The sequence below is a fragment of the Trachypithecus francoisi genome, unplaced genomic scaffold (assembly GCF_009764315.1).
Source record: "Trachypithecus francoisi isolate TF-2019V2 unplaced genomic scaffold, Tfra_2.0 Lachesis_group6, whole genome shotgun sequence".
NCBI classification, from domain to species: Eukaryota; Metazoa; Chordata; class Mammalia; order Primates; family Cercopithecidae; genus Trachypithecus; species Trachypithecus francoisi.
Window position 1 is genome coordinate 24,234,188 of NW_022681471.1, and position 21,593 is coordinate 24,255,780.

The window sequence follows — 21,593 nt, forward strand, 5'->3', positions numbered from 1 at the left end:
TAGCAAACATGAATTCACACAAAGAGAATGGAGTCCTCTGCAAGAAGTTGAATTTCCCCTTTTAGTTTCAAAGCACAATCTCAGATCCTTCTGGGTTGGGGGAGTGGTGAGGCAGTCATAGTCTCCAAGCCTTTAGGAATATAATGAGATCCTTTCCTCCCAGGTCACTTCCTCCTTTTGGCTTACCACTTTCATTCTTTATAGTGGCCATTATATGAGGTTACCCCTTTCCTCTTTCATTTCCACTTTATTGGCTTGAGGATGCACCTAATAGCATAAATACTGTCCACAAAAATTCCACCCCTAGCCATCACCTCCCTTCCATTTTCAGGAATCTCAAGTTGAGGGTTTGTAGTATATTTTGGTTTTGTTACTCATGAACAGTATACCTAGCTGAACTGGGACATCAGTGTATTGTTTCAGGCTGACTAGAGAGGAGCACCTCTAGAACAGAATGAATGTCACGCCAGAAGGCTACCATTCTGACCATCATTAGTGGGCCTAAAAAAACAGCTAGAAATGATGGAAAACTCATTAATGAAGAATGCTTAAAAGCTGGGAAAGTAGACAAAGTTTATTTTCTTTTCTAAATAACTAGCTGAAGGAAGAATGAAGAAAGTTCCAATGTTTAGGAAACACCGACTGTGGCCAATCATTGTGTCAGGCATGCTCACATGTGTGCATTTAATCCTCACAGTAGCCCTAAGAAGTAGGAATTATAATCCTCATTTTATACATTGGAAACAGGCTTAGAATGATCTCCTGGTGGAAAAAAATCTGAAGACGTCCATTTCAAAAAAGCAAACATTGGCCATTTCTGAGCGATTTGGTGACAAAGTTTTCTTTATTGTCTAAATTAACATAAAGCATGTCATTTTCATTACAAAGTACAATTTTATGGAATACTAAATAACATATATAAATAAGCCTTGGCCAACATTATAAACCAGGATCTGACATAGATATAAATCCATGACTTCCAACTTCCTTTGACGTCACATTATCTTCTCTTAAGAGATAGTCACTTTGGCTAATAGGGAAAAGAAGACCAGTAACATCAGAAAACAATTTCCATCTGGCCTGGTTCTGACTGGGGTCATCACTCTAAGCCATATGCCTTACTTTGCTCTGACACTTCAGGATGTTCCCTCCTGTATCAGCTGTGCACCAAAGCTAAAAGTTCACAAGGTTCTCCTTGCCATTCTCAGTAAATCAGTTTTGCAAAATCTCCAGGCCTTCTTGCAGAGTATTCAGGCATATAGGGTTGTACTTGATCAGCCATAAAGATGGGGCTCCCTTTAGGTCCTGCAGCAGTATGGCACCAGTTTGAAAGCCTCCCTACAGTCCACATAATAGTGAAAGACAGAAAAAGACCATTCACCACTTACCTGTGCTTTCTACAAAAAAAAAAAAAAAAAAAACAGAGACCTGGATGAGGGCCGAGACTGCCTCCCTCATCATTTCATTGTATGTCTATGTTGAAACAGTCAGCAAGAGGAGAGATATCAAGTGCTTGCAAGGTCCCTAGGTCTGTTCTTACATTCAGACCTTTCCTTGCTACTTGTAATTCCTTGACAGAGACACTGTGGTAGTGGGTACTCAGGAGAGAAGCAACGAGAATGGGACAATTCTCTCAGGGTAAACATTGAATCCTCTCTTTCTGTTACAGAGTAAAGTTTCCTGAGTCCTGGCCTTGATTGTTCACGTAGATAGAATGGTAACTGTTGAAATTGTCCCTAGTTTAGTAATTCTCTCTGAGCTCCCTTAAGAGGGCCCAAGTACTCTTTCCATTTCTCTTGACAAAGAAAAAAGAATGAGACTAAGAGCCTTGACCATCATATGTCTGTTGAGCACTTGACACTTGAAAAATGTAGATGACTGGGGGTGTGGAAGTTTTGAATAACCAGATATATACATATAGATAGATAGCTAAAGGTATTTCATCACTACATTTTCATTTTTTTTATTTATAAAATACTCCTTATGTATCACTCTTGTGCTAGGCACAGAAGATGCAATGCTGAATAAGACAATCAGCTTAGATTCCTTTTTGTGAAGTGTAACATGTACCCTTCCAAATGTTCTATTAATGACAGATTCCTATCATTGGGTGCCTCATAATTTTGTATTCTTTCATCATTTCTAAAGTCAAGGTCTACATGGTAACTTTCCTCAGTTTGAAGACAGTAGACATGCTTCCCTTCTTCGGTGGAGTTTCTGGTGTCTAAGAAGGCTTGATCGCCTACTAAAGTTTCTCTTGCATATGCTACATGTATAAGGCTGCTCACCTGTGTGAGTTCTCTGGTGTTTAATAAGGTGGGAGTTCTGAATGAATCTTTTTCCACATTCATCACATTTAAAGGGCTTCTCTCCTGTGTGAATTCTTTGGTGTGTGTGTAGATTTGTGTTATGACTAAAGCTTTTCCCACACCATGAGCATCTATATGGTTTTATTCCTTGATGGGTCATGAAGTGCTTATTAAGATCTGAACTCCATCTAAACCTCTTGTCACATTGTTGACATTTATAGGGTTTCTCTCCAGTGTGAATTCTCTGGTGTTAATAAGATCAGAGCTAACTCTGAAGCTTTTCCCACATTCCTGACATTTAAAAGGTTTCTCCCCTGTGGGGCCTTTCCCATGAAGATCCATAAGTTTTGGAAACTCTTGTTTACAAGTTGCAAGTTTCTTTCTTTTCTTCCTTGGAAAAGCTCGATGCCATTTCTGTACACTGTGTGTATCACCAGGATTTTCCCTGCCCATTGTTTTCTGGGCAATTTTCATTCTGGTCTTTTTTGATACTTTGCATCCTGATGTTTGTATTTCTGATGTAGAAACAGATATAGGATGATCATTTCCAGTGTCATTTTTTAGCTTTAACCCTGTCAGAATAAACAGAATAATCAGCCATCTGTGTCCCAGTGCAAGAAAGCTACATAAATGGAGAGAAAAGTCAATGATGATTGCTTTAAAAGAAATACAGGAACAAGTGATTTCTGGTCCAGTCTGGACAAAATGGCCTAGACCCATTTCTCCTTGATCCTCCTGATAGGCACAACAATAAACCCATTAAGTAATATGAGATAACTAAAAGAAAATTCTTAAAATGGTAAGAAAAAGACAAACTGGTTTGGGACCCCACAACAAGAAAAATAACATAGCAGGGTGGCTTATATCCCCACACCCAACAGAAGAAGGCAATTACCAACAGAAGCCTGCCTGGGTAGGCTTATTGTTTCCTGAATGTAAAAAGAAGTGCAAATAAAGCCTTGTTGATTGAACTCTGGATAAACAGAATATGTGACTAACACCAATGTGCAGTTGGTCTTGGGCAAACATACATGATTATATAACTTTAGCACTGGAGCTGCTGGAAAGGTAAAAGCTAAATAGAGTTTCTGCTCTTCTTTACGTTTTCCATGAACTAATGACAACTTCAGAAGACTAGTAGGATTTGTACTTTGTAGTTCAGATGGTTACATTTTTGAGCATTAACTTGCAGCATATTTCACTATATTTGTAATTTTCTATTTATTACAACTGGACAGCTCCAAACTCTTATTACTATTTAGTATCTTGTAGCTAGGTAATAGTTCACTTTTTGCTTAACTTCTGCAAGCCAATAAAAGAAAATGTATTTAAGTATCGAGATGTTCAAAGGAAAGAGTAAAAAGTATTCATGGGGGAAAAGCTCTGTTTAACACATGTTTTATTGGATTGCATTATTAGCTGATTTCACTCACTTTATATTTGCAAAATAATTGACATTTCTAATATTTATTGAAATTGCTTAATTTGCACACCCTGTACTCTACACACAAAAATGTATCAAATATAAGAATGAAGTTAAAATTGTGACTGATTCACTGTAGCAGCGTGAATTGCCCAGCTTTTTGAAGATACAAGCTATAATATTTGTACTTCCCTATGTCTGTGCCATAAATGCTTGAAAACATTAAAGTTTTCTGGTTTTATTTTTTATATCAAAATAATCAGTGTAAACCTTGGTTGGTCCCTGAGTTCACTGATATTTGAGGTAATGGGGACCCGCAGACATTCTGACTAGATTTACTACCATGTGCCTTTGCCTACTTCTCTTTGATATAGCAAAATATTTAATTGAGAAATCACTTTATGTTACCATGGTGGATTTCCACTGTGCTATAGACGTTTTCCTTTGGATTCCCATCAGTGGTGCTGCTCAGTGGCTTGCATATAGACTTGCTATGAAGAAATGCAGAGGCAGCCCATGCTGCCCTGTTTCAAAGTTGAACTCTTTAAGCCCTTGGGAGTGGGCTTCACCCGCTATTGCAGAGGCATTTTGCATTTGTCTGTGGCAAGAAATTCACCTTCTCAGGCCAGGCGCGGTGGCTCATGCCTGTAATCCCAGCACTTTGGGAGGCCAAGGCAGGCGATCACTTGAGGTCAGGAGTTCGAGACCAGCCAAGCCAACATGGTGAAACCATGTCTCTAATAAAAATACAAAAATTAGCCAGACGTGGTGGCACACACCTGTAGTCTCAGCTACTCAGGATGCTGAGGCAGGAAAATTGCTTGAGCCTAGGAGGTGGAGGTAGGAGTGAGCCAAGATTGCACCACTGCACTCCAGCCTGGGTGACAGAGTGAGACTCTGACACACACACACACACACACACACCACACACACACACACACACACACACACACACACACACAGAAATTCACCTTCTCAAACCAGTAAAATACAGACTTAATTCATAAGGACTGGAGCTACACATTAATATGTATCACTTAGAGCAAGAGCTATGTTCTAGGAACCAAATCACAATTTTCAGTCATGGAACAATATATCCCATGGCAGAAGACTTTACGTGTGATCTGCTCTATTTTCATGTGATAATTTAAACTTTGATTGCCCAGTAGTCCTTTAAGTTAACATTTCTGCTTACTGCTACTGGACTTTTGTTGCAAAAATATATTAATGACCCACATGAAACATACTAAGTGAATCATTATAAACAAAAGGGAAAAATGATTAAGAGAAAATTAAGTGACTGTGTTACACCACTTATCCCAAACCAGAGAATAAGCCATTTCAAGCAACATCTTTGAAGAGTCGTGTGGTGTGAATTGGTTTGTATATGTTTGTATGTATTTATTCACACATTCATATACACTCAAGATACAGTTGGCCTAATTATAAATGGGGGCATTGGTAAAACTTATGAAGTATCCTCATCCTGAATTGTAATTTTCTCTTACCTGTACAGTAAAATTTAGATCAACCCCATGTCTTTGTTAAATATATATATATATATATATTTTTTTTTTTTTTTTTTTTTTTTTTTTGAGACGGAGTCTCGCTCTGTCGCCCAGGCTGGAGTGCAGTGGCCAGATCTCAGCTCACTGCAAGCTCCGCCTCCCAGGTTTACGCCATTCTCCTGCCTCAGCCCCCCTTTTAACCAGTCCGAAATTTAGGGTTTATTTCTAACTAGATCAAAATAAATGTAAGTTGTGGAACTCATTTTGAATATGATGGATATGCTCTACATTTAAATTTCAAGAGGCAATCATACTATTGGAATTATGTGTATTCTAACTCATTTTAACAAGGCAACCTGACCTGCATAGGATCACTTGAATGTTATCTTTTTTAGGACTACACTTATATTCTTCTCACAAAAGGTCTATAAATTATTGCAGTTGGAAAAATAATTGTATCAAAATGTTTGGAAATTAGAAACTTTTCCTTAACTTTTATTGATATTGACTTGAATTATTATTTTCTAAACTAAGAGCCATATACCTACCTGTAAATCTTTCCACATATCATTTAAATTTTTGTTTGTATTGTTATTGTTGTTGATTTACAGATTAGTTATTAATTTGTTTGTAGAATAATGCCATTGATGTGCATGCTTTTATGTTTTTTAGAAAAGGGTGTGTTTGGATGAAAGTTAAAGGAAGTAAAATCTTCCACAGTCAAAACAAAATAATTCTATTTAGAATGCGGAAGTGTGACATGTATTTATAAAAAGCTCTCGAGGGGATCCTAATAATCCATTTATTTCCCACACATCATCAAGTTGAGAATCAATCAGCTGTTGGAACACTGAGACTCTCTCACAGGCGTGCATTTTCCATAAACAGAGGACATAACATATTACTTAACTTCTACACAAAGGGAAGGAAGAATCTTTACCTAGAGAGATGACAGTCTCATAGATATCCTGCATTACATCATTGTAGAGAGTCTTCTCAGGAGGATCCAATAATTGCCATTCTTCCTCAGAAAAATACACAGCCACATCTTCAAATGTCAACAAACTCTAAAGAAGAGAATGGGCTATAGTTTAGTACTTGCCACTTCAGAAGCTGACCTACCACCCATTTCTGAATTACATGGTAGGCCAGGTGCTGAAGATGTTAACAGTACAAGATTTAGAGTAAAAAAGTGAGAAGGCAGAAAGGAAGGAGCAAAGAGGATCAGTAAATCACCTGGGAGGTGCCCAATTCCCACTGTGCCAAGCCTAGTTGCCTAGAGAATAACTGGGGCTAAAATGTCTCAAAGCACCTGCTGGACACTATGAGTCCTAGGCAGTAGGGACAAGCAGAGACAAGGCCACGGTCAAGTCACCTGAAAAAAGCCAGAAATAACAGCTCACCAGGGACTCAGGCAGGATGAGTTTAGATGCCATCTTTCAGTCTTTGGTTCTTTTCTGCTCAGAAAGGGCTAACATCTGTTGATCATGCACAGCTGTGTGTAGAAAATAGCCAGGGAAAATTTCTCTTTCCTATTTACAAACATCCCGAGCTGATTTCTAAAATACAGAACATCAGGATGCCTTCAGTAAAGATGGGTCACATTGACAAGTGTGTGTGTGGTGCCAAGAAGTGGCCATCTCATTGTAAATAAGAACCAAATATCTACCACTCATACAACCAGTTCCCCAGTTCAAGAATTCTTTAGATTTCACAAAAGAAATTAATCAAACGAAATCTATTCATTTTTCCTCTCATAACATAAGCTGGGCAAGAATTGAAGGTTTGAAAATGAAGGGCTCAGGTCCTCCAGTGTACAGTAGGTAATGTGGGAGACTTTTGTTTTTTATTATTTTTTCCTAGTGCTCAATTTTCATCACATTCTGCCACTGATAGCCCATGTCTGACCCCAATTTTTCCTTCAACTTGTGAGGGGGAGGTGGCCCCACCTGTCCCTGTTCCATCTTCTCCTCTCAAGTTTCAAAGGAGTAGTCTACAGTGTGAATAGCAGGGTTCTGTGGTTTGGATATTTCTGTCCCCCAGGCTGACCCCCACTTTCAACCACCATCGACCCACTATACTCCCACATGGGAGACATTATAGCTGCTAGCATGGCTGGCCACCTGGAAAATTCCCATGGCATTCTAGGTGAACTAATTACCATCACAGCTCCCAGGAGAAGACAATTACGATGAAGCTCCTCACCTCTTTCATATACAGGCTGGGTTTCTTTGTGAGTGTTCCAGCCCAGCTGTTCTTGTAGTACCCGGTATGTATTCCAATATTCTTTCTGGAACACACCCATTGGTTGGGGCTCTGCTGGCTTCCACTTGAAGCCTGGGGCCACTGCTGTTCCTCCCAAGAGCACTGCCTCCTTTCCCAGCTCATGGGCTGTGACCTAGAAATAATCCCCATCCTCATTAGCACAGAACTTACTTTTGGTTTTGGGGTGGTAGTGGAGGGAGGAACAAGAGCAGAGCCCAGATTTGGGGAGTGCATGACATTAGAGAAGTAATAAAAAGAATGAAGAGTGCCACTATGTTCTCATAAAGAACTATACTCAAAATCTGGGATAATTAGGATAAAAATAGAAAAAGCTGTGACTACTGCAGATCCCCATCCCTCAACCCAGTGGCCCCCACCCCGATGCACAGAGCCCTGGCTCCAGCCACTAGCAAAGTTGGGTGGGCAGCCTGTTCCCCTGCTGGGGAACTTTCACTGGTTTGCTTTCTTGACTTGGATCCTTGTTTTAGTGAATTTTTATCTTTTGGTTTTCTGTAAAAGAAAAGGAATTGAGTAAAAAAAGCTTTCCTGTTAGCCAGTTTCCAATCATCCAGGAAATAATTTCACAGGGAACGAAGATGGATGGAAGAATAAATGGGGAGAAGAGTTGGGCTTCAATCTCTCTTCACATGATTTGGTAGTAATAAGACACCAAAAATATGCCCTGCCCTGGATTTTTCAAGGTAGGCTCCTGAAAAAAGGAAGTGTGCTGCCATCTGCCAAGGACAAACCTTGGTTTCCCACTCACCAGCAGGGCCAATGACAAGCCACTAAGTGAGGGCAATGGAGGCTCTTTCCTTCCAGCCAGAGATGTGTGTTCCTGCTACAGAAGATACTACCCCTCAGCATCCTGATTCCCTCCACTTCTCTCTTGACAATTGTCTTCTTTCCATATCCTTGTTTCCTTTTTATCTTTCCATTTTGTTCTCTTTCTTTGCAGTCTCCCCAGAGCCTCTTGATTCATACTTCTGTTTGCTAACCTCTCTCTCCTTTGGTCTCTGTAAGTGCTGCCTATCTTGTGGATCTTCTCCCCTTTCCCAACTCTTTCTTGCCCTTTATTTCTCTGTTTCTAAGAACTCAACTGTTTTCTCCTTGCCCGTGCCAGACTAGGCCCACCACCATCAATTCACCCTGGCCCCAGAGAAGACAAAATGCATTTATTTCCTCTAAGACCAGGAAAGGCTCTGCTAGGAATTTTGAAACCTGTGGACTGACTATTGCTGCATGTATGTCATTTTAGATCCTTGCTAGCTGTCCTAAATGAGCAACAGAAGAGCAACTTAATCTAGTTCTCTGATAACTCTTCCATTCTGATATATTCACTTTTATCCTACTTCATTGTACATGTAGGGAATCTTTCTTCTTACCTCATTCTTTGTTCCATCAGGCTCCCTCTGCAAGAATTCCACCAGGACCAGAGCCTGTTTGACATTCTGTGGATGATGCTTCTGCACCCAGTTCTGGGTTTCCTTGGGCAGAATGCTCAGGAACTGCTCTAACACCAGCATTTCCAAGATCTGCTCTTTTGAGTGGATCTCTGGCCTCAGCCACTGATGGCATAATTTCTGAAGTTGGCTGATAGTCTCAAGCGGTCCAGTTGCTTCATGATAACGAAAGCTCCAGAAGTGCCTGCAAGCGCTCTCAGGACCAAGACTCTCTATTTTTGCGCTGTATTTCTTACTCTGACTGGAGTTCTCTTTCACAGACCCACTAGTCTCCCACATAGCCCCCATCTGGGGGTTTGAGCATGAATCCGCCTTCAGCTCTCTCATCGTCATTTGCTCTAGGAACAGTTTTACTCTTGTGTGTGACACTGACACCCACCTGGTACCACCTTTGACAAATGAGGATGCATCAGGTTTGGTACCAAATCAATGAATTGTTCTTCCCAAGAGCACTGAGGGAGAGCAGAAGAAAAGTACATGTCAAGAAGAAAACCACATGACACATATTTACTTGCTATTTATTGTAAGAGGAAAATGAAGAGAGAAGTTCCTGTCTGGCTTCTCCTCTAAAATCAACTGTCAAGAATTGGAACATTCATGATGTTAGATTACTCAGAAGGTAAGTTTCTCTCCTTTTCTTTGTTTTTCAACTTTGAAACAAAGCATAGCTAAGAGAAGACAAATGCCAATCAATGTATTTCCTGTTTTTGTTTTTTTTTTTAACAGTTGAGGAAAGATTGGTGGGTGAGAAAACTGGAACCAATTGGCCAAAAGGAGCTTTGAGATTATCCAATACTTAATCTGTAGGTTTCCTGTCCTATATTGGCAAATAGGGCCTATTTGAGTTTCTTGAAACTTTAACAGATCATCCCAATCATTTTTCTTTAGTCAGAGGAAAAATAGTTTCTATACCCCTTCATCTCACTTAGACTGAAGCCTTTACTAAATGGAACTCTTAATATTCCCTTTTATACTGTATCAATGCTGGTAGGAGAACTGAGACAGCAAGATCAGAGTAGAAGTAACTAGAGAAAAAGTAAGCAAATGTCCCCCCGCTAAGCAAGCAGATCATCAACATTTGATGTGGCAGTGTGTAGTTCTTTGAAAGACTTATAAAGGGCACTGCACAGGTTTGTACTTGTGTATTAAATCTTTTGTTTACTTTAACTGGAAAACTTTACAGATGGCCTTCCTTTACATATATACAAATGTCAGGTGGTTAAAAACAAAAACAAAAGAGAGATGGTGATGATTAAGGTTCTTCATAGACGGGAAGGGTCCTAGTAATGGTAACCTTTCTCCTGACTTACCATGTCCTCAGAACTGATTTTCCCTGAGGTGATCCAGCAGAAACAGCAACAAAATTCTTTCAAGGATGCCACAGGTATTCAAAATAATGGTTGGCTCCTTGCTGACCATTCAGGCTCAGGAAGTACAGGAACACTTCGTGTGTGTGTGTGTGTGTGTGTGTATGTATATTTGTCAGCAGAAGCCATTGTCTTTAATGTTGAAATGACCCTTTCTTTAGTGTTATGTTCATAAGCCATCAAAAATCAGGAAGTTTCGCTGGGTGTGGTGGTAGACATTACTGCCCCAAATCCCCATCTCTGATTCACTACGACTTCTAGATCAGCCACAGGGGTGCCCATAAGAACTCTGAACGTGAGCAGCCTTTGAGTGTGATTCACTAGCATCCCTGGGTTATATTTGTACATCCGGTAGAAAGAAGTTGCTTCCGTAGGTAAGAAGTGGCTGTAGGAGCCTGCGGTCAGGCGGCCTCGCTGTGGACAAGTCCCATCAGCTCTCCAGCCGATCTGCCGCCTGTCAGTGGCGCCACTGCCTACTGAAAAATACTGTATCACGTACCCCACCCCCATTCCTCGCTACACAGCAGCCCCAAAGGCTGCAACTGGCAAGGGGTGGCCGGTATTTCTCAGGACATCGCCAGTCGAATCTAAAGAGAAAATCAGCTTCTCGGTTACCTTCAGTCAGCTCTGGCTTCCCCGGAGCCACTTTCCTCTTCCTCCGCTCGACTGCGCCTCTGTGGCCACGCCTCCCTGCTCTGGGTAGCAAAGCTCTCCGCTGCTGCGCGAATGTCAGGAAAGCGCGGGATGCCTGCCGAGTGAAACTCCAAGATTTGGGGTCTTGGAATATCAGTTCCCTCATTCGATCCCTCCACCTCCCGAACACCTGACCCCGACTCACTCTTCCAGGGTCGAGGTCTGTGGACCTGAACCGGAATCAACCAGAAAATGAAAGATGCATTTCCGGTGGCTTTGTGACAGCTACGCCCAGCCATCCCCCTCCCTCTACCTGCGAAGTCTCAGCCTAGCCAAGTTAGGAACTGTCCCGGGGGTGCTTTCCATCCCAGAAGAACCAACCTCCTGCTCCACTTAGGTCCTGGGTGCAAGAAAGAGTTAATGCTACGGGGTCTCTAGCCCTGCTAGAAGCCTAGAGAAGCCCCTCAAATGGCTCTTCCCTGGGATCCATGTAGCTTAGAGACTCCTGGTGCCAAGGTCTCCTATCCCTGATTTGCCAGGTATTGTGCATCCAGATTGTTCCTGCTGGCTTCCCAGAGGCTGGCAGCCCATTCTACTAGGAGCCTCACCCAGTAAAGGTTGCCACAGCAAAGGTCTAGGGGCCACAGAAGAGTGGCTCACAAAGTCAGAACCACTTCAGCACTCTTGTGGGCAGAGCTGTGTACTGGGCCTTCCTGAGTCTCAGCCAGAGAGAGCTCCAGCTGTAGTCACTAGACTTATCAAAAGCCTCTTTGAATAAAAGACAGTTTGGTCCTGATCAAGCCTCTCGTTAGATCAGAAACAACAGCCCCCTATATTTTCAAAACCATATTCTAGTTATCAGACACATGTTCCCCAATGGTTATCTTGTTTTACTCTTGTTAGGTAGATTTTAACCTTTTGAGATAGGTCCCATTTATACTTCTCTTTGACATATAAATAATTTGAAATGGTATGACATGACTTCACCTACTACTTCATGTTCAGGGTCACATAGATTACCGGTGGCAGATTTTAGCCAGGACTTTAGATATCCTGTTGTCATATCCTGTCATTTTTTCTACTACATTATGCTTTCCCTGGAGGACAGAAATCTTGCTTCCATCTTTATCTCCTGCAGTGCTTAGCATAGTTCTCTGGGTAAGGTATTTCATATTTACAGAATCATCTTTCTAAAAAGCCGAATATCTTGGGTTGTCAGTATTCTCCAAGTTTTCAGTATTTACCAAGTGTTGAGCCATTTGGACAAAAATTGCCAATGTGAATCTAACAGGAGAAACTGGGTGTAGTAGCTTAGTTTTACAATGGGGATGAAACTGACATATTTTGGAAGCCAGTGTGAAAATCAACTCAGACAAGCCAAGAGATGTCTGCATGTCCAGGAGGAAAATAAAAGCACCTGTCTGACTTTTTATATATAAATGCAGATGACACTAAGTTAAAGTCAATCATCATTCAAAATCGAAGCTCCCCAAGGTATGTAAAAGGACACAGTGCATTATCTATGATATATAAACTTAGTAAAAATGTTTGGTTCACCAGAGCATTGTCTTCAGAATGGTTCTTTCAAAACTATATTCCGCAAGTCAGGCATTTTCAACATAATATTTTATAACTCAATGAAGAGGAAGTCAGGGCACTGTGACTTCTGTATAATTCCCAGACTTACATTTCAATGAATCACTAACCAGTGAGGATGGTCAGATAAAAGTCATTTTCTTTCCCCTAAACACTTCAACCTTGATTCACCCATAAATCAAGGTGTGATCTTGAGCTGCAAACAACTTTATAGGTGGAAGCAACTTAAAGAGAATACTGTAATTTTGAATAGGGTCACGATGAGCAAGATAAAGAAGGAAAAAGAGTTTCCAAAGTTAAACCTACAACCCAAGAACGCGTGATTTTTAAGTGAGCAAAGTTGAGATGGAGTAAAACAAACAACTATAGCAAATACCTAAGATGTCTTATAGAAAGGAATCTGAAAATGATGAAGGTTTAACCAGTAAACATTTTTCGTGGTCTGGAAACTGGAAGACTGATATCAGGGTGCCAGCATGGTTGCTGGATTTATGGTAAGGGTCTTCTTCCTAGTCATGTCTTCACAAGGCCTTTTCATGGTGTATATATGCAAAGAGACAGACTGAGATCCGATGTCTTTTCTTATTTTTTCGATAAGGACATTAATCCCATCATGGAGGCTCTATACTAATGACCCCATCTAAACCTGATTACCTGCCAAAGGCCCCACCTCCAAATACCATCACATTGGGGATTACAGATTCCACCTAGGAGTTTTGGGTGTACACATTCAGCCAATAGCAGCATAGAGGAGGAAAAATATAGATCAATTTTTGAGAAATATGGAAAACTGGAAACCAACTTAGAAGAAGATAGGATATAATGAGAATGAAGAAAAGGGTTACCTTCCCCCACCCTCAAATTTGTGATTACAAAGGAAGTCGTTCAAAAAAAGAGGAGAGACTGATGAAGAACAACAACAGATGGCTAAATTTAAATGATGTGTTGTGAGACAGAGGTTGGACAACCTCACTGATTTTTTTTTTGATTCTACAACTGAATTTTAAAGGTTTCATTTCATGCTGAAGGAGATGCAACAAGTAATAAAGAACAGTTTCAGAGTAGATTCATTTCTAAAATTGGTAGCTTTCAAAATCAAGGCTTCACAATAGTGAGTTGTTAAACATGACTTTGATTTCTGGTTCTAGAAATTAGAATTTTTTAAACTGCTAAATTATGATATAATTCACAAATTACATCATTTAAAGTATTCTAAATAACAGTGTTTTTTAAATATACTCAAAGAGTTGAGTAACCAACATGGCAATCAATTATAGAATATTTACCTCACCCCCCCAAAAATATTGAACCATGCAGCTTTAACTTCTCATTTCTTGTCATCCCCCACCTCCCAATCAGCACCAACCCTAGGCAACCACTGATCTACATTTTTTCTCTATACATTTCCCTATCCTGGATATTTCATATAAATGGAATCATATTATATGTGATCTTTTGTGTCTGCATTCTTTCCTTAAGCATAATGGTTTCAAGCTTCATCCATATTGTAGCATATGTCATTACTTCATTCTTTTTTACTGCTGAATAATATGCCATTGTGTGGATATATGACATTTTGTTTATCCATTCATTGGTTAATTGGTATTTGAATTTTTTCAATTTTTGACTATTATGTATAATGCTGCTATGAACATTTGTGTACACATTTTGTGTGGACATATATTTTTATTTATTTTACATATATTTGTAGTGGTGTAATTGCTAGACCATATGTCAACTTAATGTTTAAACATTTGAGGAGCTGCCAGACTATTTTCCAAAGGGACCACACCGTTTTACATTCCCCCCAGTACTGTGTGAGGGTTCTAATTTCTCTACATTCTTGCTAACACTTGTTATTATATGCCTTTTTAATTATATCCATCTTAGTGAGTGTATCGTGACATCTCATTGTGCTTTGATTTGCATTTCCCTTATAATTAACGATATTGAGCATATTTTCTTGTGCTTATTGGCCATTTGTGTATTTTCTTTGGAGAAACTTTTTTCAGATCCTTTGCTCATTTTTAATTGTTATTTGTCTTTTATTATTGAGTTGTAATCATTGTTTATATATTCTAGACAGAAGCCAGACATATAATTTGCACATTTTTCTTCCATTCTGTGAGTTAACTTTCAACATTTTTGATGGTGTCCTTTGCTGCACAAAATATTTTAATTTTGTAATGTCCAGTTGATCTATTTTTTCTTTGGTTTCTTATGTCACATCTGAAAGAACAGCCACCTAATCCAAGGGCACAAACATTTACACCTGTGTTTTCTTTTAGACATTTTATAGTGTTAGCCCCTAATTTATTTAGATCTTTCATCCATTTTGAGTTAATTTTTGTGTATGATATAAGATAGAGGTACAACTTCTTTCTTTTGCATATGGATATTCACTTGACCTAGCATAATTTGTTGAAAGACTATTTTTTCCCTATTAAATTGTTTTGGCACCCTGGTGAAAATCAGTTAACTCAAGGTGTATGGCTTTGTTTCTGAACTCTCAATTCTATTCTATTGTTCTAAATGTCTAGCCTTATGCAAATACCACACTGTCTGGATTATTGTTCCTTTGTAGTAAGTTTTGAAATTACAAAATATGAATCTTACATCTTTGTTCTTCTTTTTCAAGATTGCTTTAGACTCTGGGTCCCTTGAATTTACATATGAATTTTAGGATAAATAGGTCAGTTTCTGCAAATAAGTCATCTGAGAATACCATATTAATGTGGTATTCAGTGTTCAATCTTCTTTATGCAGCAGAATATCACAGCTGAACAAAAAATGATCAAAAATTGGCTCTTTCTCATACAAAGAAGCAGAAGAAGGAGATAAACTGAATGTTATAAAGCTTCCCCTTGTCCCCGCACTTTTTTCCAGGCATAAAGTGATGGGACAAAGCAGGAAGCATTCATACTTGGAAATCGACAGCTCAGGGCCAAATGGACCCTATGCAAAAGGGGAAAGTCAGAAGTGGACCTTCATTGTGTCAACTTAAAAATCACACAATTTGGCCAGGCACGGTGGCTCACGCCTGTAATCCTAGCACTTTGGGAGGCCAAGGCTGGCGGATCATGAGGTCAGGAGATCAAGACCATCCTGGCTAACATGGTGAAACCTCATCTCTACTAAAAATACACAAAATTAGCTGGGTGTGGTGGCACGTGCCTGTAGTCCCAGCTACTCGGGAGGTTGAGGCAGGAGAATCACTTGAATCCAGGAGGCAGAGGTTGCAGTGAGCCAAGATTGCAGCACTGCACTCCAGCCTGGGCGACAGAGTAAGACTCCATCTCATAAAAACACACACACACACACACACACACAAACACACACACACACACACACAATTTATCCATTTAGAAAGGAGGACTTTATTTTCTTAAGTAGGGGATGACAACCTGCAGGAGAGAAGTGCAGCCTCTGACTGAAAACAAAAAGCAAACACTTTGAGGGAGGGAAGGATGAGGCAGGGCTTTATGCTGAACCATATGCATGCTTGGTTGGCCAAGCATAAATATCCAACAAGTGTATTAGTCTGTTTTCACACTGCAATAAAGAAATACCTGAGACTGGGTAATTTATAAAGGAAAGAGGTTTAATTGACTCACAGTTCCACATGGCTGGGGAGGCCTCAGGAAACTTACCATCATGACAGAATGTGAAGGGGAAGCAGGCACCTTATTCACAAGGTGGCAAGAGAGAAGTGAGAATGCAGGAAAAACTGCCATTTATAAAACTGTCAGATAAGAACTCACTCACTATCATGAGAACAGTGTGGGGGAAACCATCCCCATGATCCAATCACTTCCCTCCCTCAACATATGGGGATTACAGGTCCCTCCCTCGACATGTGGGGAATACAATTCAGGATGAGATTTGGGTGGGAACACAGAGCCAAACCATATCATTCCACTCCTGGCCCCTCCCAAATCTCATGTCCTCACATTTCAAAACACAATCATGCCTTCCCAATAGTCCCCCAAAGTCTTCATTCATTCCAGCGTTAACTCAAAAGTCCAAATCCAAAGTCTCATCTGAGACAAGACAAAATCAAAAGAAAATGCATTACTTCCAAGATACCATGGGGATATAGGCACTGGATAAATGCTTCCATTCCCAATGGGAGAAATTGGCCAAAACAAAGGGTCTACAGGCCCCATGCAAGACCCAAACACAGTGAAGTAGTCATTAAATCTCAAAGCTCTGAAATAATCTCCTTTAACTCCGTGTCTCATATCCAGGGCATGCCAATGAAAGGGGTAGTCTCCCATGGCCTTGGGCAGCCCCTTCACAGGCTGGCCTTGAGTGCCTGCAGCTTTTCCAGGCACACGGTACAAGCTGTTGGTGGATCTACCATTCTGGAATCTGGAGGATGGTGGCCCTCTTCTCATAGCTCCACTAGGCAGTACCCCAGTGGGGACTCTGTGTGGGGGCTCCAACCCCACATTTCCCTTCTGCACTGCCCTAGCAGAGGTTCTCCATGATGGCTCTGATCCTGAATTAGACTTCTGCCTGGATATCCAGGTATTTCCATACATCCTCTGAAATTTAGGTGGAGGTTCCCAAACCTCAGTTCTTGACTTCTGTACACCCACAGGCCCAACACCACGTGGAAGCTGCCAAGGCTTGGGGCTTGTACCCTGTGAAGCAATGGCTCAAGCTGTAACTTGGCCCCTTTTACCCCTGGCTGGAGTGGCTGGGAGCTATGAATATTCATGAAGGGGGGATATGTGCATGTGGGATAAGCAAACACATATATTACACGCATCTCATGTTCACTTTGGGGCAGAGACTTAACATTTAAATACATTATATTTAGGCCCTATACATCAAAGGTGAAGCAAGGATATGAAGGCATTCAGTGTGCAGCCTTAATCTGGCCAGAATCAGTTCATGTTCAGTGGTCTCTTATCAGGAGAGAGTTATTGAAATCCGACTCTTGTCCAATAAAAGCTGTAGTTATGGCTTGTGGAACAGGTGAGTGGAGGTCAGTAAGCCAGCAAGTGAGTGAACTGCAATTGTTTCAATATTGCTTATCTCTAGGGCAGTGCTTGTTTAGCTGCTAGAGAGAAAGAAAAGTTTTGTGGCAATGAGAACATACTTTATTCTTTAGGTGTAGCAGAGCGGGAATTAACCCTTGACTGGCATGGCCTTAGGCTTTGTTTATAATTTGGTATCTTATTGCCACAAAGAGTGCATTTAATTAGTCTTGTGATCTCTATTTGAACAGTAACAGTGGTCAGCTGTGATCTAAATCACAAAAGGAAGGGAGTATAATGTGGTAGTGTGTGCAAAGTTTTGCATAGGTCAGGGATGGGCTAGCCAACTGTCAAGCTGGAGCAGATTAATGGTCCCCAGATGCCCACCAGCAACGGTCAGGTACCTAGACTCAGGGATAAACAAGTATAGAAGTTTCCCAGGAATATACTTAAGTATAGCCTCTTTCTAAGCTCCTACAGCCCGCATTGCTGTAAACAGGGACTATGCCTGGTCTAATTTAACTCTTTTAAAGCTAATGGAGAAGACAAGCAGTTGGGCTCCTTAAACAGAACAGGAGGCCCCAGTCACCTAACATAATGCTCAAAGAGAGCAGCCGGAAGTTGTAGCTTCTTGGCATTTCATCAATAATCACTGATTTGTAAGACTGGAGATAGAAGAAAAACAAAAAGCAACACCAGTGGAGCTGGGCATTGCAAGTCCCATCTGAACTGCGACAAAAAGGACTCATTACTAGACTCCCAACACAAGCTTGAGAAGGCCATCTGTGGCTGCCAGTGGCTCTGTTAGTGCTGAAATGGAGTCACCATCCAGAATAGCATTTCCAAGAACCCCTGGGGATAGGGGCACCCACTATGGGGACAGTGTACTGAGCGTGGACCTGGATGAGCATAGGTGGGTGGGAGCAAGCTAAACAGCAACTCATCCCGTTCCATAAAGAATATAATGATAGGAACATGATAAAGTTCCAGCTGCTGTGGGAGACCTGGAGAGGAGGAGGTTTGTATTCCACATGCTGAGGAAACTCTCAACAAGAGGTGAGACACTGCAACTTGGGCCCCTGCAGCCTGAATGGTAAGAATAGAGTTTCTGACAAATGCAGCCAAGATCTCCACGAAACCCCAGGGAGAGACCTGTGCCCAAAACCCAGCATGGTACATCTGCAAGCAGGACACACTACAAAAATTCTGCCTTCTTTTCCCCAGTGGGAAGATTTTGATGTCTACAATGCAAATGTTCCCTCCATGGCTAACCATGCATCTCACAACTCTCTGGGACAGAGGTCCTACAACCAGTTTACAATTAAAATTGATAATTGATAAAACATTTAAAACATGCTACCTATAGAGAGGAAATGTAGCTCCAGTACAATGAAGATTTTCACAAACGGTGAATATTGACCTATTTAAGGAACAGACAGTGCCAAAAAGATTCTGACACTGACTTACATGTTTAGACTCCGGCCCTGCAGAACTAAGTCTCACCTTTGCATCTACAGGGCTGCTTATGGCAACTGCCATGACTCTCTGCCTTGGGGGCTTTTTATCTCACCCTTAGAGCATGCTGGACTTGACCCAAGGCCAACTGGAGGTGACAGATTTATATCACCCCTGGGGGAAGTCCTTTAAGAAGTATGGTTGGGTATTTGGTGGCTAAATACCCTCAAGACTTCTCATCCTACCCTTGGGATGAATGTCAGGTGTGTGTTCGACACAGTCGCCCATAGGATCCCCCTGAGAATTAGCTCAAATCACCCACACTGGTAACCTGTTAGATTATTCTTGCCACTTAATTGGCTGCATTCCTTCTACATCTCACAACACCCCTACCAGCGCTACCTGAGAATCCCTCCTACATAGGCACTTTCTACTCATAAGTGTGCCTCAGGATCTATTTTTAGGGAACGCACATTTGAACACCTTGTATGCTAATTTACCCTCACACTTGAATGTCTGGCGAGAAGTAGAATTGTAGGCTCAAAGTTATTTTGCACCAACAGCTGAAAGACGATTCTTTCTTTCCTAGGCATTTCTGGTTACCTCATTAGCTCCCTCTCTTTTTCTCAACTGAAAAAGTACATCTCTTGAGAGAATTCTCTCCCCACTCTGCAAGCCACTCACATTTTAAATGTATTTGATTATACCGTCTACCCACTCCCTCCCCCAAACTTCAAGGGAGACGAATCGAGACCTCTAAGTGGACTCCTTAAAGTCACCTCCCTCCAGAAATTTAGGGCTGCAGGGCTTCTCCACGTGTCCACTCAGTCGTCCTTCCACCTTCTCTAAACAGGGCCTCTCTTGAATCCAACACCCCCAGACTCTGCAATGTTAGTAAACACCCTCTCAAAGGGAAGTAGCTAGAGTTCATCTGCTGTGGTCTCAGGTAGCACAGAGACAGGTGAGAAGTTAAGAAATCATGTGAACAAAAGGCACATCCAACCAAAACCAGTGAGAAAACAGCTTCCATTTGTAATAGTTGCATTAGGGGAAGGATTTATTGCCAGTGTGCAGGCAAGCCACGTCTCCTCATAATAGTCATTTTAGTTCCTCATGAGAACCCCACTATAAAAATTACAAAGCCTGTCCTCACCATTATCCCTCTGACAGCCTGGAAAATCCATGTCCTGCAACTAGACAATACCCACCTGGGTCACACTTTAATGGTAACAATATAGTTATTCTAGATCAGATACTTGGAAGGGAATACGGCTTGAGACATATGCATATGTCTCAACAAACAGGTCCAGTTTTAGCATAAGATTTTCCAAGGCATTAAAAGCCCACCTGCATCCCAGGTCCACAGAATAAAAGTGTGGAGTTCCACTGCTCTGAGCTTTGGGAGGGGGTTACACAGTTGTGCGAGACACAGCAGTGTTTAACTGCAGTGTTTAATTTCTGCAACTAAACCCTCCATTTACATGAACTGTGTATTATAGAGGGAGTAATTGCAGAGTCATGACAAAGACTGGATGCAGAGATTGACAAGCAAGTGGGAAATTCGACCTAAGACTAATTCCCTGACTGGAACATGGAGGACAAAGTTACTGATCACTACCCAGGGAACCTGGCAAGATGCAGTGGGTGCTGTTAATCTACACAAAGGAGAAATTTTAATGAAGGGATTTTGCACAAGCCAGGGACAAGCTCTGAGGCCAGGATAGCTGAATGTTTCATCCAGGAAGGAGACATGTAGATGGCACACAGCCACGGGATATACCTACTTCCTCTCCCAGCAAATTCCACTTACCCTATTCTGCCTTGAGCCAGAGGAAGCCAGGTGATGGTTGCCAGCATTTGAATCTTGCAGACTGTTGGCATTAGGTTCTGAGAGCAGTCATGAGTAATCATAGTAACCATGACTTCACTTGTTCTCAACCAATCAGGCCCTGGGATTCAGGGAAAAAGAGAGAGTGTGCTAAGGAAAGAAGTCATGTTTCCTCTCACTGCTACTTGGTTTGATACTTGTCACCTCACCCTAGATGAGCCAATCAGGAATTTTTCCTGATAATTTGGAGTTTGGAACTAGACCCCAAAACTCAGTGATTTTCCTCTAAGTTTCATTGCTGCCATTTCTGTATAGCGAACATTATTTAGAATACCTACTATTGAGTTCTGTTGAGTTACCCTTGTTTCTGTCCTTGTGAAGCATGTTTGCTGCTTTGATATCTTGGATTCTGTAAAGTACTTATGTTCTTCTAATCAATTATTTTGTTGTAGAAGTTCCCATTTTGTATTACATGCAACAAATGTAAGCATTATCAAAGAAGTGTGTGGTTCTGCACTGTGCTTTATCAAGTATACCAGAGCAGAGCTCTGAAGTATGTAATCTGGTGCACTGAGGACAAAATATCTGTGGCAGGGGCATAGAGGTTTCCAGGCCAGGGTAGAAACTCTGTCCTTTGTAATAAAGGTAAGAAATGTAGTAGGTAATCTAATATCTTCCTATGAGGAGTGGTCTTTTTGGCCATTACATGAGGCCACAAATACATTTTGAATGATTGTGGAGATGATTAGGGAAATTTACTG

General features: G+C 41.1%; 1 protein-coding gene across 1 annotated transcript; it reads right to left on the minus strand.

Moving 5' to 3' along the window:
• Positions 1-823: 823 nt before the first annotated feature.
• ZNF75D (zinc finger protein 75D) lies at positions 824-20,935 on the minus strand. Its single transcript, XM_033201625.1, is given in 8 exon segments — positions 824-2,561; positions 2,564-2,881; positions 6,181-6,307; positions 6,644-6,735; positions 7,446-7,638; positions 8,891-9,420; positions 10,951-11,198; positions 20,815-20,935. Coding segments are annotated over 6 exon segments (1,530 nt in total). The 5' UTR covers positions 9,302-9,420; positions 10,951-11,198; positions 20,815-20,935; the 3' UTR covers positions 824-2,172.
• Between the last annotated feature and the right edge of the window lie 658 nt (positions 20,936-21,593).